General features: G+C 35.0%; 1 protein-coding gene across 3 annotated transcripts in view; it reads right to left on the bottom strand.

Annotated features, from left to right (window-relative positions):
• The window catches only part of LOC107288323 (carnitine O-palmitoyltransferase 1, liver isoform), a 45,161-nt gene that overhangs the window by 6,774 nt on the left and 15,108 nt on the right, over positions 1-23,279 (bottom strand). For 2 of the 3 annotated variants that reach the window (XM_015816931.2, XM_015816930.2), the window contains exons 6-17: positions 20,937-21,038; positions 19,842-19,979; positions 18,739-18,816; positions 17,454-17,561; positions 15,550-15,637; positions 11,164-11,359; positions 9,637-9,825; positions 6,447-6,552; positions 5,616-5,732; positions 5,195-5,362; positions 3,636-3,770; positions 1,077-1,229 (exon numbers count right to left, since the gene is read on the bottom strand). In XM_015816931.2, coding sequence (XP_015672417.1) covers positions 1,077-1,229; positions 3,636-3,770; positions 5,195-5,362; positions 5,616-5,732; positions 6,447-6,552; positions 9,637-9,825; positions 11,164-11,359; positions 15,550-15,637; positions 17,454-17,561; positions 18,739-18,816; positions 19,842-19,979; positions 20,937-21,038 — 1,578 coding nt within the window. Of the gene's footprint in view, positions 1-1,076; positions 1,230-3,635; positions 3,771-5,194; positions 5,363-5,615; positions 5,733-6,446; positions 6,553-9,636; positions 9,826-11,163; positions 11,360-14,655; positions 14,741-15,549; positions 15,638-17,453; positions 17,562-18,738; positions 18,817-19,841; positions 19,980-20,936; positions 21,039-23,279 lie in introns of all 3 variants that reach the window. The other variant, XM_015816932.2, reaches the window with a different exon arrangement.

The raw sequence follows: 23,279 nt of genomic DNA, 5'->3' as shown, positions 1-23,279 counted from the left end.
AAAAAAATGGCATAGAGAGGTAATGTGGCTCTAAGTAAAAAGCCTGCAAAATGTGATAAAACAATTATAATGACTGAAAAACCTTTTGTGTTGGATTTCTGCTTTACTGTATTTGTTTATATATAATTTAGTCTGCTTTCCATTAAAAATAATCCCCCCAAAAATCTTCTGTGGCACCAAAGTTAAAGAAAGTACAACAGTTCAAGGATGGATGACATGTGCAGTATACTATGGAAAAGTATTAAAACCTGAAAATCCTATTTCTTTTTTTTACCAAGCACCTAATAGTAATCACGTATCTTTTCAGAGGATAGCTGCACAATTTTAGGAAAAGCTGTAGTTTCCTCAAGAAGGTGCATACACATATCATGATCATACTCAAAAGTATGTTTTTGAAATTAAATCCAAAGCATTGCATAGCTCTATCAGTACTTGGACCGGAGATCATTAGAACTTCAAAGGTTGTAGGCTAGACCAGGAGGTCAAAAACAATCCCAGAAGACCATGACAAGCTAAATGTTACTAAGAAAATTATAGGAAAGTGACCATACAGGCACCAGCTCCACTCAAAAGGAGCTGTTCCTTTTCTCACTTTTCTCTTGCAGTTTTCCTTACTCGGGAGAGTTTTTAGAAAAATGTGTTAATTTGACCTGCTTCTTAGAAAAACCCCCAGGTGTTTCTAAAACATCTCAGTTTGATTCTTGATTTGGTTGAATCCAAACATACCTTCCATTTTTGTATTCAACATTTCTATTTCCATGATTCTAGGCACAAAAAAGGCTAATATATGGCATAGCACTTGCAAATGATTGTAATTCTTGTTTCAATAAATTAAAGTGTTCAGAATGCAGCACTGAATGTACACATTTAAAATTTCAAAATATAAATATGTATGTTTTAGCTTTCTTTAATATGCTAAATTCTTAAAATATACTTATTTTCATTTTTGCAAAGATTTTTAAGCCTCAAAGGTTTCTAGTTTAAAAAGGTTTTCAACTGGTGGAACAGATCATTAAAAATGCAAACAAAATTTTGTATTGTAGTCTTTGCACAACAAATATTATGTGTCTACTTACTTCTTTTAGAAAAGGTGATTCAACAACAAGGTATTTGGAGACCACATAAAGGCAGAAAAGGTGACGATCAATGCCAGCACCAGTCATGGCCAGGCGATATAAACACTGATGATTACCTGCAGCAGCTTTGAATAGCATACACTTCTTTTCAGGCTGTAGATTAAAAAGGAAAACAATTGACTATTTCTGTTTAAATGCTATTAAAATGAAACATCACTTTCTAGAAAAAGACAGACAACTCATCCAACCACCAAAGTCCCTTTAGGAACACCTGGAGTGTAACATCCTACCCACTGGATTTCCTCACCTCTAGAACCTCCCACCGCACTTCTACTGCAGATGCTCTTCTAGGGAAATTTAATGATTTTTTCACACTGAAATTTATTAAGGAACAAATGGATGGAGAATAGAAAAGGGAGATCTTATATATGCTTTTTATATTGGTACATGCCTCTTTTATGAGAAAAAATTATTTGAAAATGTGACTTCAGACGTATTCTCTCAGTACCCCATAATATAGATTCTGAAAGTAAAGTTCAAGTTTTTACTGCTTACCGTCTTTCAATTAAATTAGTCTCTTAATTCAATTATTTTTTTAAAAAAAGCACGCTATAAAATACTACTAACTTAACAAAGGAGTTTATATAAAGTACCTGCTGAGCAGTTCAAAATCTTCATTACAGTATTTCAACATAATGCAGTTGAAGTGCTACTTGCTGTTTATAAACAAGTACTGTATGAAAAACACACCAGCTATCAAGAGACTGAAAAAATACCAATTTATATTATATATCAAAAAAGGGCATTGTAAAGAACGTTCAGATTATCAAAACAGCTGTAGCATGCCTATAAAGATAATGCTCAAGATTTTGCAATCCAGAGACCACCAATACATAGGGTAAAACAGCTAAATATATAAGCTCCGCGGAGTCAAAACAGGCAGATGTGCCTATCACATTGCTCGCATCTGACAGATAATGGGAAAGGGAAGGCAATTCTAACAGTTTTCTATTTTTGTTTTATTGTCATCCCATCTAGTTTATATGCAGTACAAAATGATGGACTAGAAGAGAGAGACATTGGTATTAAAATTACTGAAACACCAACAATCTCAAATATGCTGATTGAATTACTTTAATGGCGGAAAATGAAGCAGCCAAGAAAAACGCTGATCTGCTGTTTACTATTTTAAAAAGATAACAAACCCCAGTGCCAATCCAATGCAAATAAAAGGAGAAAAAATAACAAATGTTCTTCCTAGAATCAAAAATATACAGAAATGCTACATGGGAGAACAAGCTAACAAATCTAAACAAAATATTAAAATGCAGAGACAGCCTGCTGATAACAAAGGTACATTTTGTCCAGACAATTATTTTCCCAAGTGTAAAATGTTTATTTATTAGATTTATTAGATTTTATCCCACCTTTATTACTTTGTGAAATTCAGATCATGAGAATAAACAAAGAAAAACAGATAGCTCTAATTGTGATGCTAGAGAAAAAGTTTGACAATACATGAAACTGGCAAAAGAACAAATCATTCAATACTAAAGGAAGTAAAACCAAACTACTTGTAGGAAACTCTTAACACTGTAATGAAACTATGATTAGATATGTTGGAGATAACATGGGAAGAAAAAAAGTTCAAGGCAATTGAAAAACAGGCCAACAGAAGTCAAGGTAGATATAGGTATTATGACTGATGACATAAACATACAAGGCATTATTGACAGACAATACTGCAAAATGATGTCTTTCTCACAAAGAGCCAGAAGTGATTGAACAAATGTACACATCAACTTTTATCATAAAACTGGCACTCAAAATTTGGACACTTCCGTATGAGGTTTCTATGGTGGTTTGATAATAGCACTGAAACTCTAATGAAATCAATTTATATTTTTCACTATCTTGATCTACTGAGGCCTACATTTTTTCTGTACTCATTTGAAATCATGCATTCATTAGAGGAAAATTGTGATTTTATGTTCCGATCATCAATGGTTCATAATGGTGATAATGGCTTTTACATATTGCTCTGGAAATCTAAACTAATGATTTAAGTAATATGAAAGATAAAAAAAGTACTTTTACGTAGAAAAAATTTATAACATTTAATCATTGAAAACAGAGAGTCAACACTTTGAAGTCTTAAATTTAATATACCAAACACAAATAGTACTTTTTATGACCACCAGATGGCTTCATGTTTTCCCAGCTACTTAGTTTCAGAGGCAGTACTGTATATATACACTCACCAAATTTATCATGTTCCATTTGGAAAAAACAACAAACATAATGTTTATGTAAAGTTAAAAGTAGAAATTGCATTGAAAAAAATGTTTCACTTTGACGTTTTCCTGACCCCAACCAATTTATTTTTCTGAGGGGGAAAAAAACTTTCCCAACACTTTTAGATATTTATTTACTATAATGTATTTATATAACTCAGGAAAGCAAATCAAACTACCTATTTTAGAAATTGTGGACTGAAATAGAAGTAAACTTAAACAAAAGCGAAGGTAATATTATAGTTGATTAGAACATTTAACTTACAGTTTCATTTGGGTCTTCCATAGCTTGCACAAATTTGCAGGACTGGACAGTACATGAACGGACCGTTTCTGTTCTGCCTTCTCTAAATAGGCGGGTCATAGATGCTTCGTATGTTAAGCAAAATTTTCCCATGTCCTAACAAAAATACAAAGTTATTTATATGCAGCAGTAAAAAAAAGGCACATATGCATGTTATTATTTAATTATTTAGCATACGGCGTTGGTACATGAAAGCCAGGAGTCTACAATGTTATTACAGAGTAGGCATTAGTAGGCATTTGACTGCCTAAGATTGCTAGTTTATTCAGTTCATGCTCGCACGCTATCCAAAGTGCACCACAGGGGGTGAACTAGCTCAGCACACAGAGCAGTTTATGGCATTCTGTGGGAGTGTTGGCTTCATCCGGGGCTTTTTCTCCACTGGTGTATGTTCACCTTGCATTTGGGCTGGGCCTGGTGCTGGTTGGTTTCTTGCTTCTGCCATTAGTCCCAGCAAAATACTACTTATATATCTACTTGCATTTGCGTGCTTTCGAACTAGGCTAGGTTGTCAGAAGCTGAGGTGAGTAACGGGAGCTCACTCTCTCACACAGTGCTAAGGCTTGAACTGCTGGAACGCAGAGAGCCAACCTTCTCCGGCTGACAAATCTAACGTCTTTAAGCTGCTAAAACTACCATATCTCTTTAACATATAAGTTACATTATATTATGTCAGTCACATAAACATTAACATTGGCTCTTAATTTCAATAGAAATACACACCTTTCTTCCCATCTCAATTTTTTAAAAAGCTAAGTAGTATATAAGAATAAGCTAAGATGCAAACTACATACAGTATAAAGAGAAGGCGGAAGGACAACAGAGAGCAAGTCGGTAGTATTGGACTTTGTTCCTAGGTGGGCAACAGTATCTAGGTGCATATTGAGATCACACCTAATCTCTCATGGCAGAATCCTATGCAGGTCCCTCAGCAATTCTTTTACTGACTTCAACAGAATTTAATCCCCAAAATATTTTAAAATATTTGTCATTTCATGCTGAGTTTTCTCTGCCTATTTTCCTTATTCTTTTAGTTTTGTCATTTTAGTTGTTCCTTTCTGAATATTTTCCGTATCTAAGATGTATGTTTAGGGAATTACATGCACTATCACGTGAAATATGTACTGTAGTGTTATATTAGTTTCTGCTTTAGATACAATCTCTCTGAACCAGTTCTCAACACTCTACTACAGTATTGACTGCAGGAGACTCTTCATGAATAAGATGCATTTGTGAATTAACAGATCTTTACCACATACAATGGCAGAGCTTGATAAAATAGAACTAAATGATGCAAAATACAAAGCTGCTTAAATTTCATTTCTGGGCGACTGAAAAAAAAATACTACAGTATTAAAGGGCTTCAGCATGGTAGCTTTAGAAAAGGCTGCCAGCTCTCATTAGCTACACTTTTTAATCTGGAGAAACTTTTTCTATTTAAGCAGGAACTTTAAAAATAGTATCAGGTACTTCATTTTAAAAAAATGTTTAAATTAGACTAAAACACCTAAGATACTTACCCTATAATGAGCAAGTTGCAAAGCAAGTTGCACAAATGCATCGGGACTGGTTTTGGTTTTCTTCATTAATCCTTTCCCAAATGCATCAAAAAGAAAAGAATGAAAATCCACATCATCTGCTAACGGCCTTGCAATAATGTTAAGGGACTTCTCAATCACTTCTTGGCACTAAATAATAGCAACAAGCATAGTATTATTCACGAAATATTCAGAGGTCACATTTTTAAAAAACATTTAATTCTAAATTTATCAGCTTATCCTAAACAAAATCAGCAGTGATTCCACTGATCTATTTTAAAAACAAATGAGACATTTTCATTGAAAAATGGACAGATGTGTACTTCAGTCAGTGAGAAACATTATAGGGGAGCATCCTGAAGTATACCTGATATCATGGATCTAGAATTGGATATGCACCCACCTCTTTGGGGATTTCCCACTGCAGCTTGGTAGGCATGGGAATGCCTAGAGTGGCCTCCCCTTTGCAGTGTCCATCTTCTGTGTATCCCAATTCAAGACAATCAGAAAACATGACATTCTGGAGATGGATAGTGTACATGGTTGGGGGAATGAGTGAAATAATTATAAGCATGCGAAACATACTGCTGCAAACCATACAGAAAAAAAACGTTTCTGATTAAATCTTGCATTTTGATTAAAAGCTTCAAATTATCAATGGCAAGACAAGAAAATGTTAAGCAAGGCAAAAACCTGTCTATCAATGTTCTATGATCCCATATCACATAATAAACTTCCACGTTTCTTAGATATGTGTATCAACTATATGGTAGATCCATGGTACGTAACAAAATCATGTGCAATGTTATTGATAAACTACAACTATTCTGTTTCTAGCATATATTTATTTTGTGAGGAACATAAGATCAATATCTATTTCTATCTATTTTTCCTAATCCTCCTTACTTGATAGTATGCAGTCTTCGATACTAATCAGAAGTCAAGAATTGTCCTCATCCTTAGGAACAAAGCGTGCACTCCTGCTGTAATCCATTTATGATAGGAAACAGCAGTAGAATTTAAGTTATAGTTCTAGTGCTTGCATGGTCCACTGCATAGTTCCAACAGGGATCTGAACTTTTTGCAGAGGAAGAGTCACATTTGACCCTTGAATGAGGCACACTTCAAAGATAGTTAACACAATCAAAGCAAAAGCTAAATTTGATTTCATTTTATTTAAATTATTAAATCTAATTAATATGAACAATTACAGACTGGTAATAGAAATGCTCACCTCCCAAAGATGTCCGACAATTGGGGCATCTGCCCAAGCGTGTTCATTATTCAGGCCCATTTTACCATTTCTGAACACTATGAGATTAAACGACTTGTCAAACCACCTATGCAAAACAATTAATGCCCATAAACTGTTTTATCACAATACTTATTAATAGCAATCTCTGAATGGCAATGTTTATGCAGCCAAAATAGAGCCATTCAACTGCAAGAGGGAATTATCTACAGACTTGACAAAAAGATTTTTCTTTTCAATTTTGCAAAAATGTTAAAAAACACCTTAGAAAAGATACCCATAGGGAGATGCTATGCCTACTTCTCCACAAACATATACTAATAAACACTCAGCACAGAATCCTGCATGATGGGAATACTGAAGAAAAACTGAGGAAGGGGACAGAGAATGGAGCAAAAACACTGAAAGAACAGTGTTCTAAACTGAAACTCTATTTAAATTATTAAAAATAATTTTATAAGTCACCCAAAACATTTTTCAAAAATAAACAAGATTGATGTCTTTACCAAAAAACAACGCTCCAAATTTGGAAGAATAAATATGTAGCCTTGATATAAGATACTTCTCCTCCACCCTTTAATAACATATATAGAGAACAGGACAATTGCTATAATTTGACGTAAATGAAACTTAACTGAAGATGTAACCTTGAGAATAAAAAATTCCTACAACAAGGAAACTCTCAATAAAGGACAATTTTAAAAAATGAATAGATGATCATGTATTTTTCTGAAATCAACTCTACTGGGTAATAAGGATAGTAGAGCTTCAGCAATTTGACCTTATATCAGTTTGGAGAATTCAATATTTAACTGTCTAGAACAATTACAAGAAACTATTTTGAAAATTCAGTGGTCACTATTACAAAATAGGGAGATCCACCGCTTTATTCAATCTTCAGTAGAAGACAGCATAAGGCTTGCACTTGATTCCAGTCGAATTGGCACATGCTATATCTATCTTAATTATTCTTCTAAAGGTTTAAGAGGTTGTTACAAAAAAGGTCTTTCTTTTGTGATGGCCATGTGACCATCCTTTTGGCATAAAACTCTCATAATGCTGATGAGATTAGCTTTATTACTGAAAAAAGAAATCAAAACTACCCAGAGGTAGGATATCAACCTTAAAACAATGAATCTATCATTTACTTAATCTTAGCAGCTAAAAAAGTAATTGCCCAATGATGGAAAACTGTAGATAATTGAACAATTGAGAGATAAATTAACAAGGTCTTCAAACACCATGTTAGAAACTATCCCAGATAAAACTTAAGATAATGAAATACCAAATGTAGGAATCACAACTTTATCAAATTTGGATGGACTTTATATGTTAACTTGCAACAGACATATTTTCGGCTGCACTTTAGATATACAGCAGACCCAAAGCTTAGTGAATCATTCAGTATTGAGCAGGGAAGGAGAGAAGCATGTGTCATATACTTTTGTTTTAACATATTTACGATAAACATAAAGGAATGGTTGTGCTAATGCTAGAGATATGTTTGTTGGGAATGTGGATGTTGTACATGTTTATTTTTTTATTTTTTAGGCTGGAGGCAGCAGAATCTGCCATGCTGGGACATCACTAGTAGCTAAAGAGAGGAATTTTTATTTATTTATTTATTTATTTATTTATTTTCATAGATTTATATGCCGCCCTTCTCCCTATAGGACTCAGGGCGGCTTACAGCATATTAAAACACTTAAAACATCATCCCCCCATAAAAACCTGTTAAAAACCAAATATTTTTGTTTCGCTGTATAATTAATTAAAATTAAATTAAGAATTGTCCCTGTTTAAAAATTTCTCCCTAGGCCAGACCTGCTTGTTGAAAAAGCCATGTCTTGAGGGCGCGGCATTGCTAAGTCTGAGGATTAGGAGAAGGGGCCCAGAGAGGGCTATGCTGGGAGAAGAAAGGGACAACATGTACCAGCTTTGCTTCCTTTGTCCTGCTGAATTCTGTTTTGCCCAAAACCTGAAACAACCAAAACATTCAGTCGTGGTGGTGCAGTGGTTAGAATGCAGTATTGCAGGCTAATTTTGCCGACTGCCAGCAGTTTGATTTTCACTAGCTTAAGGTTGACTCAGCCTTCCATCCTTCTGAGGTCAGTAAAATGAGGACCCAGATTATTGAAGGCAATATGTCAACTCTGTAACCACTTAGAGAGGGCTATGAAGCACTAGGGGGAAGTATATAAGTCTAAGTGCTATTGCTAGTGCTATTCTGAATTTCATTTCTACCAAACTATGGCTCAGCCAAAATGATATGGAAAAGTCTTCAGAATGCAATGGCTTGTTCTGGTTTCAAAACTATTTTTTCATGTCTCTAGTGATAAAGTTTAGACAAATACAATAAATGGTGTTGGTATAAACAAAATTTAATGGAGCTATATTTACTTTCCCTTTTATCTCTCCTCTCCTATTTTTTGCTTACTATTTCTTAATTCTTTTCTATGCATTGCATAAAGAGGCTATTATGATAGGTTATCTGTGTACTGCAGGGGTCCCCAATCCCCAGTCCGTGGACCAGCACTGCCAGAAACCAATCCGCACAAACAAAGCCCCATCTGCGGGATGCAGGCAGTAAATGAAAACACGCCTCCTCCGGTCCACAGAAAAACCTCTCTCCACAGAACCAGTCCCTGGTACCTCAAAAGGTTGGGGACCTCTGGTGTACTGTTATTATTGTGTGTAATTATACTGCAACATTAGTCATTTCTCTGTCTCTAGAAATTGTATACTGAAACGAAAGTAGGCCCCAACAGCTATACAATTATTAGCACCTCACCAAAACCTATAATTTTCAGTAATCTCTGAGAGTGGCAGTAAGAGTTGAACACATGAGATAGCATTTTGTGTACAAAACCAGAAACTCTTCAATGAAAGATACAAATATAACATTTCTTTAAATGTTGAAACAGAATTCAGAGCTAATCTTGACTTCTAAAAGGACCTATTGTTTAATTATTCAAAAAAACACTATAACCAAAAGATATTAAAGCTAGTCATCAGTAAGCATTTCACTGAACAGTGTACCATTTGTTCTTTGATTTTCAATGGTAGTCAAACCCAAGCTTTCACATAGATTTTTTTTTCACCTACTGAAAATGGAATATTTATATATACAAGAAAAAGATGAAAGAATACCTCTTTCTCAAGCATAGTATACCTGTCATAGCATTTGCCATGTAGAAGTGCTTTTGAATATGCATCCATTGATGTAACTGGATCTTCTTCTCGGTAACCTTGAGCAGTATCGTCCAAAGTAACAAAGAAAGCAGCCTTTTCAATTGCATCCAATGACTGCTTGTTCTTTCCTCTTGCAAAATATGTTTGGCGAGCTTTAGCCCAAGGAACTCTGTCAGATGAATATAGAAACATTGTGTAAAATCACTTGAACAATCATCCTTATAAAAAGGGTGTAATTTTATATTCAAAGTGATGTCTAATGAAGTCTGTATGCATTTGTGTGTGTCTGTGCGTGCATGCATATCTTCAAGTCAGTATCGATTCCAGGAGGGGGAGATACTGTGCCCCATTTATACAGAGAGTCTCAGGAGACGCCATATGAGATGTGAATCCTATTCAGGATTGTCCATTGCTGATGTGCACCCTGGATAACATGACAGTATGAAATAAACGAACTAGCAACTGCTGTAGCCAGACTACTCTGTAGGCTTTCCTGGCAATGAAAACAAAAACAAAAAAGTCTTTGTCGGGCCCAAATGACATGAGAGATCGGGAATATTATTCCAAATTAATGTTGAGGGGCTCAGCAGATCCAAGAGCCAATATGTTTCCTAACTTTTACTGGACAATAACATAGACATGGTCATCCTCCAAGAAACGCACATAGAAAACAAAGAAGAGCAACTCAGAAGAGGCAAGATTCATGGCTAAGACCTATTGGGAGCCACGTACCACCACAGCTATGGCGAGGCTACCTATGTTAGAAGGACTATAGAGAATGCCTCCTTATTGTCAGCTTCTACATTGTCAGTTTCTACAAACAACAATATACATGAAGTAGTTTCCAAATTAGGTGATCTAACAATAGTGAACATCTATAAACCACCTCTGACAGCATGGCCAGAGCATGTCTTGAACATCAAGCTGCACCCAACAATCTATGCAGACCATTATGTTAATTGATGACAATGGCGACCCATTGTCCAACTGGGTCACAGCACACAAAGTCCCATTATCCCCAACCCCCTTTCTCTTGGCATCAAATTCATTTATCATAGTCTTTCATTCTGAAATACTGCTAAAATTCAGTAGATGGTATGATATTACATATTAACTTTGTGTGTATTGTATTCAGTAAATCTGGATCTAATCCATAGTGTACACAGTATGCTGCATTCCCCCTCACCTAATAATTGAAATAAATAGAATAAACCTATTAAGGCCATAACCTACTCAGCCATTTCTTAGCTTTACAAGTAAGAGATACAAAATCAGCTGTAACCACTTGAAAGCCGATATTCAAACTTTCAGTTAAAAAAACAATACTATGTGTTGCTAAGAAGTTGTTCACATCTTTGGGATTAATCCATCGCAATAAGCTTATCAATCAATGAAGAATGAACAGACTACACTACTTATGGTTAAAAGTAAACAAGAGATCAGGTAAATAAAAAAGCAAAATATTTTTTTTAAAAATTGAGAGACTTACAATTACGAAGTTTCATACCTGTCTCCAGCAGTAAGAGCTGCTAACTTCTCTTCACCTGGTTGAGGCTCAGATTTGTCATTTAGGATCCATTGCATCTGTTGCTCAATCTCCCTGGGTTTTAGGAGTCTGCCATCATAGTACAACCATACTTTGTAATAGCGTCCCTTATGATATACAGCAATATGTTTGCTGTCTTTCAAATGCTGGATAGTGTCTAGAATTGAAAACCAAAATTTGAAATAAATGTAGGGTTTAATAATAAAAAAAGTTGCATATTGCAGTCCTCAGCTACAAACTACAGCTATTTTATTTATTTTATTTTATTTTATTTATTCATTAAATTTATATACTGTCCATCTCACTGATAAGGTGACTCTGGGCTCTCAGCTATTAATGAAACTCTTCCACTCAATTGCATAAGTGTTTACTATACTTTTCATGAAAAAAGCAGCTTAATATTTATTTTTTTTTAAAAAATCAGTTTCTTTTTAAATAGAGTCAAGATTATCTTCTCTGCACCCAATTATGTAATTTCATGGCTTCTGTGTGTGCTTTTCCTAAAGTTGGCATCATGGGAAAGTGCTGGGACTGTACAGTAATCTGAAGAATTTCCAGCCTGCAACATGTTAGTCAAAGATATCTTGACTGTCATTACTAGTGAGGCAACCTTTTTTATAGGTTGAGATACTTAGTTGAACCACTGAAGTGGTTAAATGTACAAGCAATTTATTTGGAAATACACATATATACAGGCAGTCCTCAGCTTACGATCAATTGCTTAGTTACTGTTTGAAGTTACAATGGATTCCAAATGGGATTTATGACCTTGTTTCTAATCTGCCCCCCCCCATAACCTCATGTTGGGTGCTTGGTAACTGTTCTGCATTTAAGGCAGTCACATGATGGTGATTTATGATGTTTTTGCCAGGAACAGGTGTTAAATTCTAGTTTCCAGGAAAAAAAAATGCTCCAAAACGAACGAATTTGGTTAACAGCAGCAGAATTTCCTTAAAGACTGCCACAAAATAGATTGTAAAATCATGTCTAGTTATATGGTGATCCTCTTTAAGACCCTCATAATATATGACCGTAATACAGTTTCAATTATGGTTGTAATTTGAGGACTATCTTTAAACACAGGAAAATAAGTCTTCTTGCTGTTTCTTTCTAAATCTCATGAAAAATATTCAAACATTCATCATTCTACCCTAATACAGATCATTTCAAACTAAAAGCTAGTTTTCGTCTTCTAAGATTTATATATGCTCAATATCACAAAAAATATAAATGTTTGCATCTTACCAAACTGATATTTTATAGACAAGTCAAGAGATTTAAATGTCGTAACTTAACTTTTATGTAATTTCTATGCAAATGCTGCAGATATCAATATTGCCAAAGAACGCATTAAAACAACTAGCAACTTAATTATCACATAAAAGAAGTGTCTTTACATAAATACTTTTTAAAATAAAGCCACAACAATCTGTAATTCAGGGTAAGCCCTTGATTTTTTTTCATTATCAAGAGTTCATGCCTATAAAAGCTTAGGCAAAATAAGGTTTAAAGAGAAAAGGTTAGTGAAGACATTAGTTGTGATTGAGAGAATATTAAAAAAAATAAAGGGATGTTAAAATTGGAAAAATGGGCAGAATGTTCATGACTTACTCCAGTTAAATTAACAGTCACATTATTAAATGTTATTTGGGATTTTACATTTGGGATTTTATCATGAACTATTTGAACTGTTACCATGCATGCCTTTACTTGTTTTTTAAAATTACCTTTCACAAAAGATATATCTTTTTGTTAAATCAGGGAATTGCAGAAAAATACATTTTTAACTTATCCCAGTTGGTTAATTGTGGTTTCATATATTTGTTTTCTTCCCTCTAAGCCCAGTGTGAGATATGATGTGTGTTAAAGAAGATTCTACATAAGTACTACAGGAATTTTATTCTCTTGCTTGGTTATAATACGTAAGGCAAAAGAGAGGGAACAAGGATCAGATGATAATAAAAGCTTCTCTGTTTGTGAGAAGACTCTAGTACTGTGTGTTTTTCCAGTAGTGACTGTTAATGGTAAATGTACAATACTGGGAATCAGAACCAACTCCTCTCTATTAAGTAGTATTTTCAAATTATTAATTTAATGCAATTAAAATACACTTAATTACAGAAATATATTGAATGTACTTAATTGTTGTCGTCCTAACATTTCCATCGTTTTAAAATATTTTGGACAATGTCTCTTCATTACGAAATATTTTTTGTGGAATCCTTGGTGCTTACTAGGCTTGCAGATGTTTCATTACCCACATAGGTAACCTCAGTATTAGTGAGCATGGGGTTTGCTCCCTATTTACACATAGCCAACTTGCCCTGCCAGTTTTGATGGGCATGTGATTTTCTCCTTGGTAGTGTCTTAATTAGGGTACTGTATTGTTTTCTGCTTGTTTGCCTGATGTTAATCCTTGATTAGCTAGGTGTTTGCTTCTGAGATGTTGTTTTTGGACTTTTTGTTTTCTTCTTAGTTTTTTAATTGTCTCTTTTGAATGTAAATATAGTTTATTTCTGTACCTACTGATGGCTGATTTGTCTGAGTGCCCAGCTTCCAGGAATTCCCTAGCATTTTCGGATTTAACTTGGTTTAGGATGCTCAGTTTCCCAATTGAAACTATAATTAAATCTGTTCTTGTGTTGTGAGATCAAAGAGTTTACATTGTGTCTTACTTGGTGTTCATGGATGGGGTCTGCTAGTCTTCTGCCTATCTGGCCTACATAATGGCTCTTTCAGTCATTAAATTGCATTTGTAGATGACTCCTATGGCTTCTTATTGGGCTTCTAGGTCTTTTGGTTTACTAAGTTGTTTTGGAAGGCTTTACTTGGTTTGTGTAGCCAAAGGATTCCACAATTCAATCCTGAGCTAGATATTTTCTCTTCTATTGGCTTATTTCATTTCTTCCCACAGAAGTAAATGCTGGACCACATACCAGCTTGCACAAAGTATAGCATAAATTACAATGTGGTATTAATGAAACAGGTGTTCCAATCAGGAACTCTCTTCTTTTTTCAAAGAGCAGGAACAAGGTTCTTTGGAATTCTTTGACTCATGTTTAAAGTTTTCTTAATTTTATAGTTCGTTAGTTTTACTTTTTTAAAGGTTCTTGCTGTACTCAATTTTATTATATGGTTATACCAGTTTGAGTACAGCTATAGTAGCATAAAAGTGGCATTAAAAAAAAAGATTCAGTATCTTTATAAGGAATGGACATTGGGATTTGTAAGATATCTCATCTTAATTCATTCTTTAATTATCCACTTTTTACTGAGATGGCCTATACAGTTTTAAGAACTGGATCTCTTATCACACTATATTAAAAGCACAGTATTTTCTGCAAGAAAAAGCACACAGCTTTAGCAAATGTGACAATTATATGATGCACTAATTTGCTATATATACAGAATGTAAAGGAGGGGCCAAATACATTGACAGGACAAACACTGTACCTGTCTCTATGCCTGGTATACGGCTAGTGTTGAACAAACGTTCATACTGAGAAGAGCACAGTGGGATGGTATTGTGAATCATAAGCTGAAAGGAAAAAAGGAAAATCAAAATAGCCCCCAATCAAAGGTTTCAGAATAAGGAGAAAGTGTAGCTGTCACGAAGATTAAAGAAGTGGTTGAAAATAAGAGGACCTAAAGAAATGGAAACAAAAATATTAATAATCACACAAAACCAAACCTCCATAATAGGTAGCAAGCCATTTCCCAACAGCAATTCTTTCTGCAAGCAAAACTTGTAGAAACCCAAGCTAAAATCTTTTCTTTTTAGGCAGTGAAGTATTTTAAATTGGCTGTAGATTCACTCACCAGCTACCACATTGTTTGAAGTGTACAATTCATTTCCTTAGGTTAGGGATGTGACATCAGAATATAAAACAGGCAAGGGAGCTTCACACCTAGCATTGGACTCTTTACGGTACCTGTTGACTGCGGCTTAAAGAAATGACACTTTTTCCAGGCTTATGCTGAAGCCATGTGGGCTCAGGAAAACCACTATTTGAGTGAAAGAGATGTTAAGATGTAACTACGTGTTACCATTCTGCTGCCATTTTGTTAACTAAAAAATAAAAAAAGTTCCTAAGGCACACGGCTGTTCTATAAGTTGTGGAAAAGGCACAACTTCTTCAAGAATCAGGAAGAGGCAGATATAGACCCAAAGGCAGATATTTTGGGTATCTCTTGCCCTCTTTGAATCAGAATAATGCAAATGTCCAGGCTCTGCATACTGTAAATATAAAGATTTGCAATTAGCGCAATAGAGTTAAGAGGGAATTCTGGCATTATTTTATACATTGAATTCTCTGATGCTCCATGTTTCCTGATGATCCTTCTTACCTGTTTCATTTCCTGGAATACGGGAGGTGTTAAACATCCTCTCCCATTGAGCTGAGCAGAGTGGAACAGTGGATCCCATCAGAAGAATCTATGCCACAAATGAGCATTACAATTGTGTTTTACAGAAATAATTAAGATGTAAAGAAAAAAAACCATAAGTGAAGGTTACAGAGATTACCAGAAGATCTGAGGATCCCCAGAGCACTTCAGGCCTGGAGCAATTACCTATAAAGAAGTCATTCCTATTTGAGAAAACAAGTTTTGTGTGGTTTTTATCTTGACATTAATGACTGAATGTGTCTGCCAGGTGACCTTTCCACTGGAGATGCCTTCTGTTAATGAAGTATCTTTCAAAAGTATAGTTTTCAAAATGTATCTTTTCTTCCCATAGTTTTTAGGTAGTATTCAACTATTTTCTTTAGGGTATTTATGTAATTATGCAAAATTTGAGAGCCCCTGCAATAGTACCAAAATAGCAAACAGACCTTCATTTGTTTTTTCTCTGCACATTCTATCCCATGCATTGGAGATTCCTCAGCATTTTTGTATATCAAATTTCCATTTTAAAAATAGAAGAAACACCCACATTGGGGGGGAAAAGACCCTTCATGGAACACAGCGTAGTCACCTGTGTCTTCTTTATGCCAATGTAATCACTGCAAGTTCCCAAATATTTCACAGTCATTTCACATATGGCCTATACTACAGCCTTATAACCAAATGAAAACTTGAGTTCTTTTTCCTATTTATCGAAGATACCTTGTATTTGGAGGAAGTTGTTAGGTTATATACAAGAAACTAGTCTAGATTTAATACTTCATATTAATACTTCATAGTGATTACACATAGGACAGGAATAGCTAAAATGGAAGTTGAATCATACACTTATTTCTATATAGCAGTCCATGTTAATATATATATGTTGTACTCATTCCATACTTATAAATATATTGGTCAGCCCAAATTTCTACTCACTCCACAGTTATGAGGAGCCTGAAATACCTGCTCATAACAACAAACAATGAAATACACTTGAAATAGTCACATTGTGACTTTGGAAATAAACAGACCCAAATTTCGGACATGAAGAAGAACTATAGTAAAATAGGAAGATTCAGTAAAAGAGTCATGTCTCTATAGCAATACTCCATTCTTCATCAGCAGGAAACTACCTTTTACAGAAAAGATGAGATTCAAAGACCAGCACTTTATTTAGTTTTTCCCATGCATAGCTCTGGATTTTTAATATTACAAGTATTGCAAAATCAACTTTTTTAGGAACTGAGTATTATAGTGTGTATAATACTGAAGACCTCCAAATATATTTTTTAAATAATACAATTTTAATTTTTAAAAAAGTTAAAAATATTAAATGGCTTAAATCTTCCAAAGCCTTGTCAGAACACAAGGTCTGGCACAATTATGGTGTTTGTGTGTGCATGTGCACATGGAGGTATAAATAAAACTGAATCAATCGGTACCATGATACCTGTAAGCATCAAGTTGCTAATCTTAAAGTAGGTGACTATTCAATACACGTACACAAAGATGCTCGACTTTTTTGCAGGATACACAAAAATCTCTCCAAAATTATTTATCCTAAGTTCTAAGATTGGAACTTTATTGCTATTATGTGAATAGGATTAAATACCCATTGAATCTGAAATTAACAAAAAAATGGCCTATTTACATGAGCCTGAAAAAAAACCCCTTCCTGGCTTGCCCATATAATTAATTTTAATTTGGTCCCTAACTCTCTATTCATCAACAATCCTGCATGTGTACAGGTCATGTACACATTATATTTACATTTGACATCAGATATTTTATTTTTCCTCTCGGCAATCTGCCAATAGAAATAATCTTTCATATGAGATTCAAAAAAAGTTGGAAAATTTACATACTGGCTGGATTTGCTGTCTATCCAGTTTTCTTCTATACATCAAGATAGCATGGATGGCATTGCCAGCTCTAGCTGCCTGCATAGTAGTTGGTGTAAAATACAGAAAATCCTAAAAGATGAAAAGAGGCAGGAACAGGTGTTAAAGTGTTATGTTCGCGAGGACCTTTTTAGATACCCAGAAGCAATAATATTGTTGCAGTAATAGGGAAACAAAAGTACACACAAAATACACAATCTTTTTTTTCTTAGAGATCCCTGTAATAACATACTTGAATAATGATCTAAAATGTCACGTCCCTACATGAGGTCCCTACAAACATGGGAACTAAAGAGAGGATAAGCTATTGGGAACTTTTTAGATTTTGGTGATAAAAAAAATGGAGAATATACTTCTAAGGCTAAGATAATTCTGAAAGCAGAGTGTTTGAAGCAAAAGTATACTGTGAAATCTATATACTATTAAAACTTGTCATGACCTTTAATTGGGTGAAATGGCACATCATAGGGCAACAATTTTTGAACCAAGGTACTCAAATAGGCTAACTTATAGAATGTGTTCAAAATCCAGCCCACATGACACCTGAGAGAATGAAAGTTGTGACTGCTTCAGTGCTACTGGCTGCTGCTGCACTGCTGGGATGCAGCTACTATCAAATGATCTTCCATTTTCAATGTTCCATGATAGTTTCCCAGCCAGTTTCACAATCCCTCACCCCCACCCCCACCTTGCAATAGCCACTTACTTGCCTGCTGGGAAAGGGAGGGAAAGGAAATTAATGGGGAAAATGTTCCTGTTCCAAGTGCTTTTTTTTGCCCACTCTTGCTCATTCTATTTCTGTTTAGGTAAGGAAATATCTCTGAAATGATGACCCAATGGAGCACGGGTTGTCTGGTTTACACCAAAATCAAAAACGCATGTTGCCCATAACATATAATCTGCTGCCATTAGTGAATCAAAAGCACCTGTGCTCTTGACATATACTGTAGTTATTTTTATACCTCTATCTAGATTCCATGTTTTGATGTCACAGAACAGCTCTTCATGCATAACAAGACAATTTCTTGTTACGTCATGAACAACAATATTAGCACATAGTGAAAATAAGCCCAGAATAACAGATGTTGTTATCACTGATTTGCTTCAGGATACATTGAAATAATGACATTTGTTTGTTCCTATATAGACACAAATTGTTATCCAGGCAAGTGCATGTCAATTGGGGTACTAGTTGTGACCTTATTCCAGCCGAGTGGCAATTCGTGGTTAAATTGAATAGTTCACTCACCATGGCAAAGTAATTGCTGTTTACCATAATAGGCCCACGTCCTCGAAGATAAATGTATTCCTCCCACCAATCACTGACCTACAACAAAGAAATGATCTGGTTCATTTATTTATGAAACTCAGCAGAATATCAAAATGCATAGTCATTTAGATACAATTAGTTCAATCAATAAGCTACAAATTATGGTAACTTGATTCCTTTGGGTGCACATATTGATTTTATATAAGCAACAACTTCCACCCAACAGTTGTTAAAGAAAGCTCATCTAACCTAACTTCTTTTTCCTGTGGGAATGGGAAAATGCCGTCTTGGTTAATGTTTGCAAGAGTTGTTGGAAAAGTGACCGCGGAAGCCCCTGACATGGGTTGTTGGGTTTTGTTTTGTTTTGTTTTTTGGCTTACTGCAGAACAATATGAAACTGGTGCTGATTTATTTTTGCCGAAGCTTCCAAGTAATATTGCAGCCAAAAAAGAACGTAGCGAATGAACAAGTAGAAGATGAGCTTCATCCAAAGTTGTCATACTTGCTTAGGATAATAACACAAAGGGCTGAAAGATCAGACAGATTCTCAATTACATGTTGTATGAGGGACAATCAGTCTTTTCTACTGTAATTAATGATTTTTTGATATTTTTTTTATTCAGTGCAATTGCCCATCTTTTTTTATTGTTGCGTTCCTTGTATTATGTTTTGATTTTATATACTGCCTAAACCCTCTGCAGTAAGTTGGTTTATAAATCATCTAAATACACAAACAAGAAAACAAATAATTTGCAAGTTTAATTTAGGCACCAGAAGCTGTTTTCAGCACTCTGATAACAAGAACAGAGCTAGTGAAGACTAATAACGATATCAGTCAATGTTTTTGAGTATGATAGGATTGTTTAAAATCACTTTTCACTTTTGTGGGTAAGTACATCAAAGTGGCTATTACCACTTTCTACAAATAATGCTAATAGGGTAAAGGTTGCACACTAAAATGTTAAGCATTTTTTTTTCTTTTATAAAGTAGCTTTGGGGAAAATGTAAAATCAGAAAATCAAGAAAAAATGTGTAACTTAAAAAGGTATGATTTCATGAAAGCACTTGATTTACCTACTTACATAATTTGTAGCCCACCAAGACTTTAACTTCAGATACCACTGTAGCTTTGGTCCCAGATTTACAGCAAAATCTTTGCCAAGACCTTCCATTCTTTTAAATTCTTCGTTATTCATAAGTGGACGAACTGATTCTAAATACTAAAATCATTAAGAAGAAATGACATTTGAAGACTTGGATATCTGGTCTTTAACAGTATAAATATAATGCAAAAAACATATCAATGAATAAATCAAATAATAATTACAACTCTACTTGTACCTGGAATTAATTTAACAAAATACCATATTAAATTTGGGAATGTTTTTTTCCCCCTGGTACAAGTCTTTAGATGAAGCAGATCAAAATTAGCATTTAATAATAATAATAATAATAAAGTTGGAAGGGACCTTGGAGGTCATTGAGTCCAACTTTCTGCTCAGGCAGGAACCCTACACCATTTCAGACAAATGGCTGTCCAGTCTCTTCTTAAAAACTTCCAGTGTTGGAGCATTCACCGCTTCTGGAGGCAGGTTGTTCCACTGGTTAATTATTCTAACTGTCAGGAAGTTTCTCCTGCGTTCTAAGTTGCTTCTCTCCTTGATCAGTTTCCACCCGTTGCTTCTTGTCCTGCCTTCAGGCGCCTTGGAGAATAGCTTGACTCCCTCTTCTTTGTGGCAGCCCCTGAGATATTGGAACACTGCTATCATGTCCCCCCTCATCCTTCTCTTCATTAAACTAGACATACCCAATTCCAGCAACCGTTCCTTATATGCTTTGGCCTCCAGTCCCCTGATCATCTTTGTTGCTCTTCTCTGTACTCTTTCTAGAATCTCAGCATCTTTTTTACATCGTGGTGACCAAAACTGGATGCAGTATTCCAAGTGTGGCCTTACTAAGGCATTGTAAAGTGGTATTAGTACTTCACGTGATCTTGATTCTATCCCTCTGTTAATGCAGCCCAGCACTGTGTTGGCTTTTTTGGCAGCTGCAGCACACTGCTGGCTCATATTTAAGTGATTGTCCACTAGGACTCCGAGGTCCCTCTCGCAGTTACTACTATTGAGCAAGGTACCCCCTAAATGTCTAGGGAGAAAAGTTTCAAATAGTCACCTTACCCTATTTACAGTATCCTTTACAGCTGGAACAGGAAGGCGTGGTAGTGAGGTCTGAAAGCTGTACAGCATTGGTTTATGACCAGAAAAAAGTTTCACAAGTGCCTGGAAATAAAACAGGAAAAATAACATTTTGCAGACTGGATGAAAAAAGTGTCTTCACCGGAGGGAGTGTTCGCAAACTATTTTTCCTCTCACCATTCTTTTAATATAGAAACAGTATTTATACGTTAACATAATATGAAACAACATTCAGGATGTAGTTTTATATTGTGCTAATATATTGTTTTACATACTTTTTTGTTTTTACTGTAATCTGCTTCTATATACTTCGACTTGGGAGAAACATAAAATTTTGAAAATAAGCATTGTGCCTTTGCACTTCCTTTACTGAAGATGATGGTCAGAGTAAATCGTGAATCTGTTATTTTATCAATCTATAGTTTTTCAAATTTAAAACTGTTACCCTCTTCAATAAATATAATTTTTGCCCTTGGTTAGGACAGGGCAATTCCCAATTCTAACTGAAGTTTAATTACATCTAATGTTTCCCTGTCCCTCCCCCCCCCTGGTTTTATTGCTTCAGGAGGAAGACCCTCATTAAAGTCCATAGCATGCACACTGACAGTGCAACATAAATGAGACTTTTCAATTTTCTACATATGAAAAATGTTAGTAGCACAACTGCTAAAGGATAGTATATTGGAATGAGTACAGATATTCTTTCAATGGGGCAAATTTTGTAAGTGGGTAATTTCCACTCTTCCATTGAAGAACTTCCATTTGAAGTTCTTCCATTTGAAGAACTCCTAAGCATGTGGAGTATACTTAAGACACATTTATGCACCTTTACCATTGGCTCAAATATGCCTCGCTAATTGTTCTTGAAGGACACATCAGCATGACACAGCTTTCCTCTCATGCCCAACCCATAGGCAAGGCCAGCTTAGTTTGAATTTTTCTATCTGATGCTGAAGTACCATTTTCCACTTTCCTCCATTACAAGTCCTTCTATAGGCATGATCTGCACTACTGTGGCGGTAATCATATTGATTGGACCAATTTCAGGTGCTGTGGGCATGCTACCATGTTTTTGGTTTTTGCTGGCTTCCTTACTTGTCCATTTTGGTTTATGCTGATGGACTGACATTATGTAAGGAGAGGAACAGTAGCACCAAAATCACTAGAGAAAGCTGTAAACTAGGTTTTTGTATAGGAATGTTCCTGTCTGATACTGAAGGAAATTTCCAACAGGCAGATCCCCCTGCAGGTCACACCAAGATCGGAGAATGATTCTGAATAATGTTAAATAATTTTTAGACTGCTCAGAAGATGTTTTAGTTTTCCATTTTATCACAGTAGGGAAGTTTTTACTCTATTTGCTTATGCCTACTCATAGACAAAATTCATAAGTACAAATACCTGAAGTATAGGTCATGACACTTTCAATTGTGGCTCATGAAGTACTTATCCTTCTTGCCCTACTTATCCATAAAAAACAATGGTTCAGTACAATAGGCATTGCCTGAATGGGAGATATTTTTAGCTCAAAGTAGGAATTCTCTTTAACATGGCATTATAAAATTCTCTCCTAAAAGCATAGCTATCACAAAAATAATTACACTCTATTTTCTGATATTTTGCAGAACATATAATTCCTCGTTTCAAGAATACAGATTAACAGGTTATAATAACCATCTCTCTCGAAGTAAAACAAATTTCCCCTCAATGCACAAGACTTCAACAGTGGAAATCCAGAACATCTGATGAGACTCAGGAAGGCACAAGCCATCCAATTATGTTAATATTGTTCAAAAGTTGAGGGTTTTAGTCCTTACAGAAAGAAAGCAATTATCAACTGAATTTCTCCACACATTTGCCATTTCAGTAATGGTAAATGATTTCCTGTTTATATACAGGAGTAAAAAAATCAAAACAGCAGAACGTATTAGTTACAGTCGTTAACAATGCCCAAGCATAGCATTATTTAAACAAAACAGATTTAAAGTAATAAAACTATAGGGCATGCCAAATACTCAGCCAATGGAAACATTAAGCTATGACAAAGCAATGCTCTGGGCCTTACCCTTCAGATACAGCCTGTATTCAAATGAAAAAATCTTGAAATTATCTCTGAAGTAAACTATCAGACATTTAGTATGCAACTGCTTTTTATTATTTACAGAAGTATTTAAAATTTTAGTTACTTTCATATATATTCCGTTTATATTCTACCTATAAACAGAAATAGTAGTTTGTATGAACCATGGGACGTAATTGCATATAACCCTGCTATATAGATATATTTCTAAGCCCATGGGTGTACCCATTGACTGCCGGAAGCCC

Source organism: Protobothrops mucrosquamatus, unplaced genomic scaffold (genome assembly GCF_001527695.2).
Source record: "Protobothrops mucrosquamatus isolate PMUCROS unplaced genomic scaffold, P.Mucros_1.0 scaffold530, whole genome shotgun sequence".
Lineage (NCBI taxonomy): Eukaryota > Metazoa > Chordata > Lepidosauria > Squamata > Viperidae > Protobothrops > Protobothrops mucrosquamatus.
The sequence above is the reverse complement of the archived record's forward strand: the minus strand, read 5'-3'. Positions and strand labels throughout refer to the sequence as shown.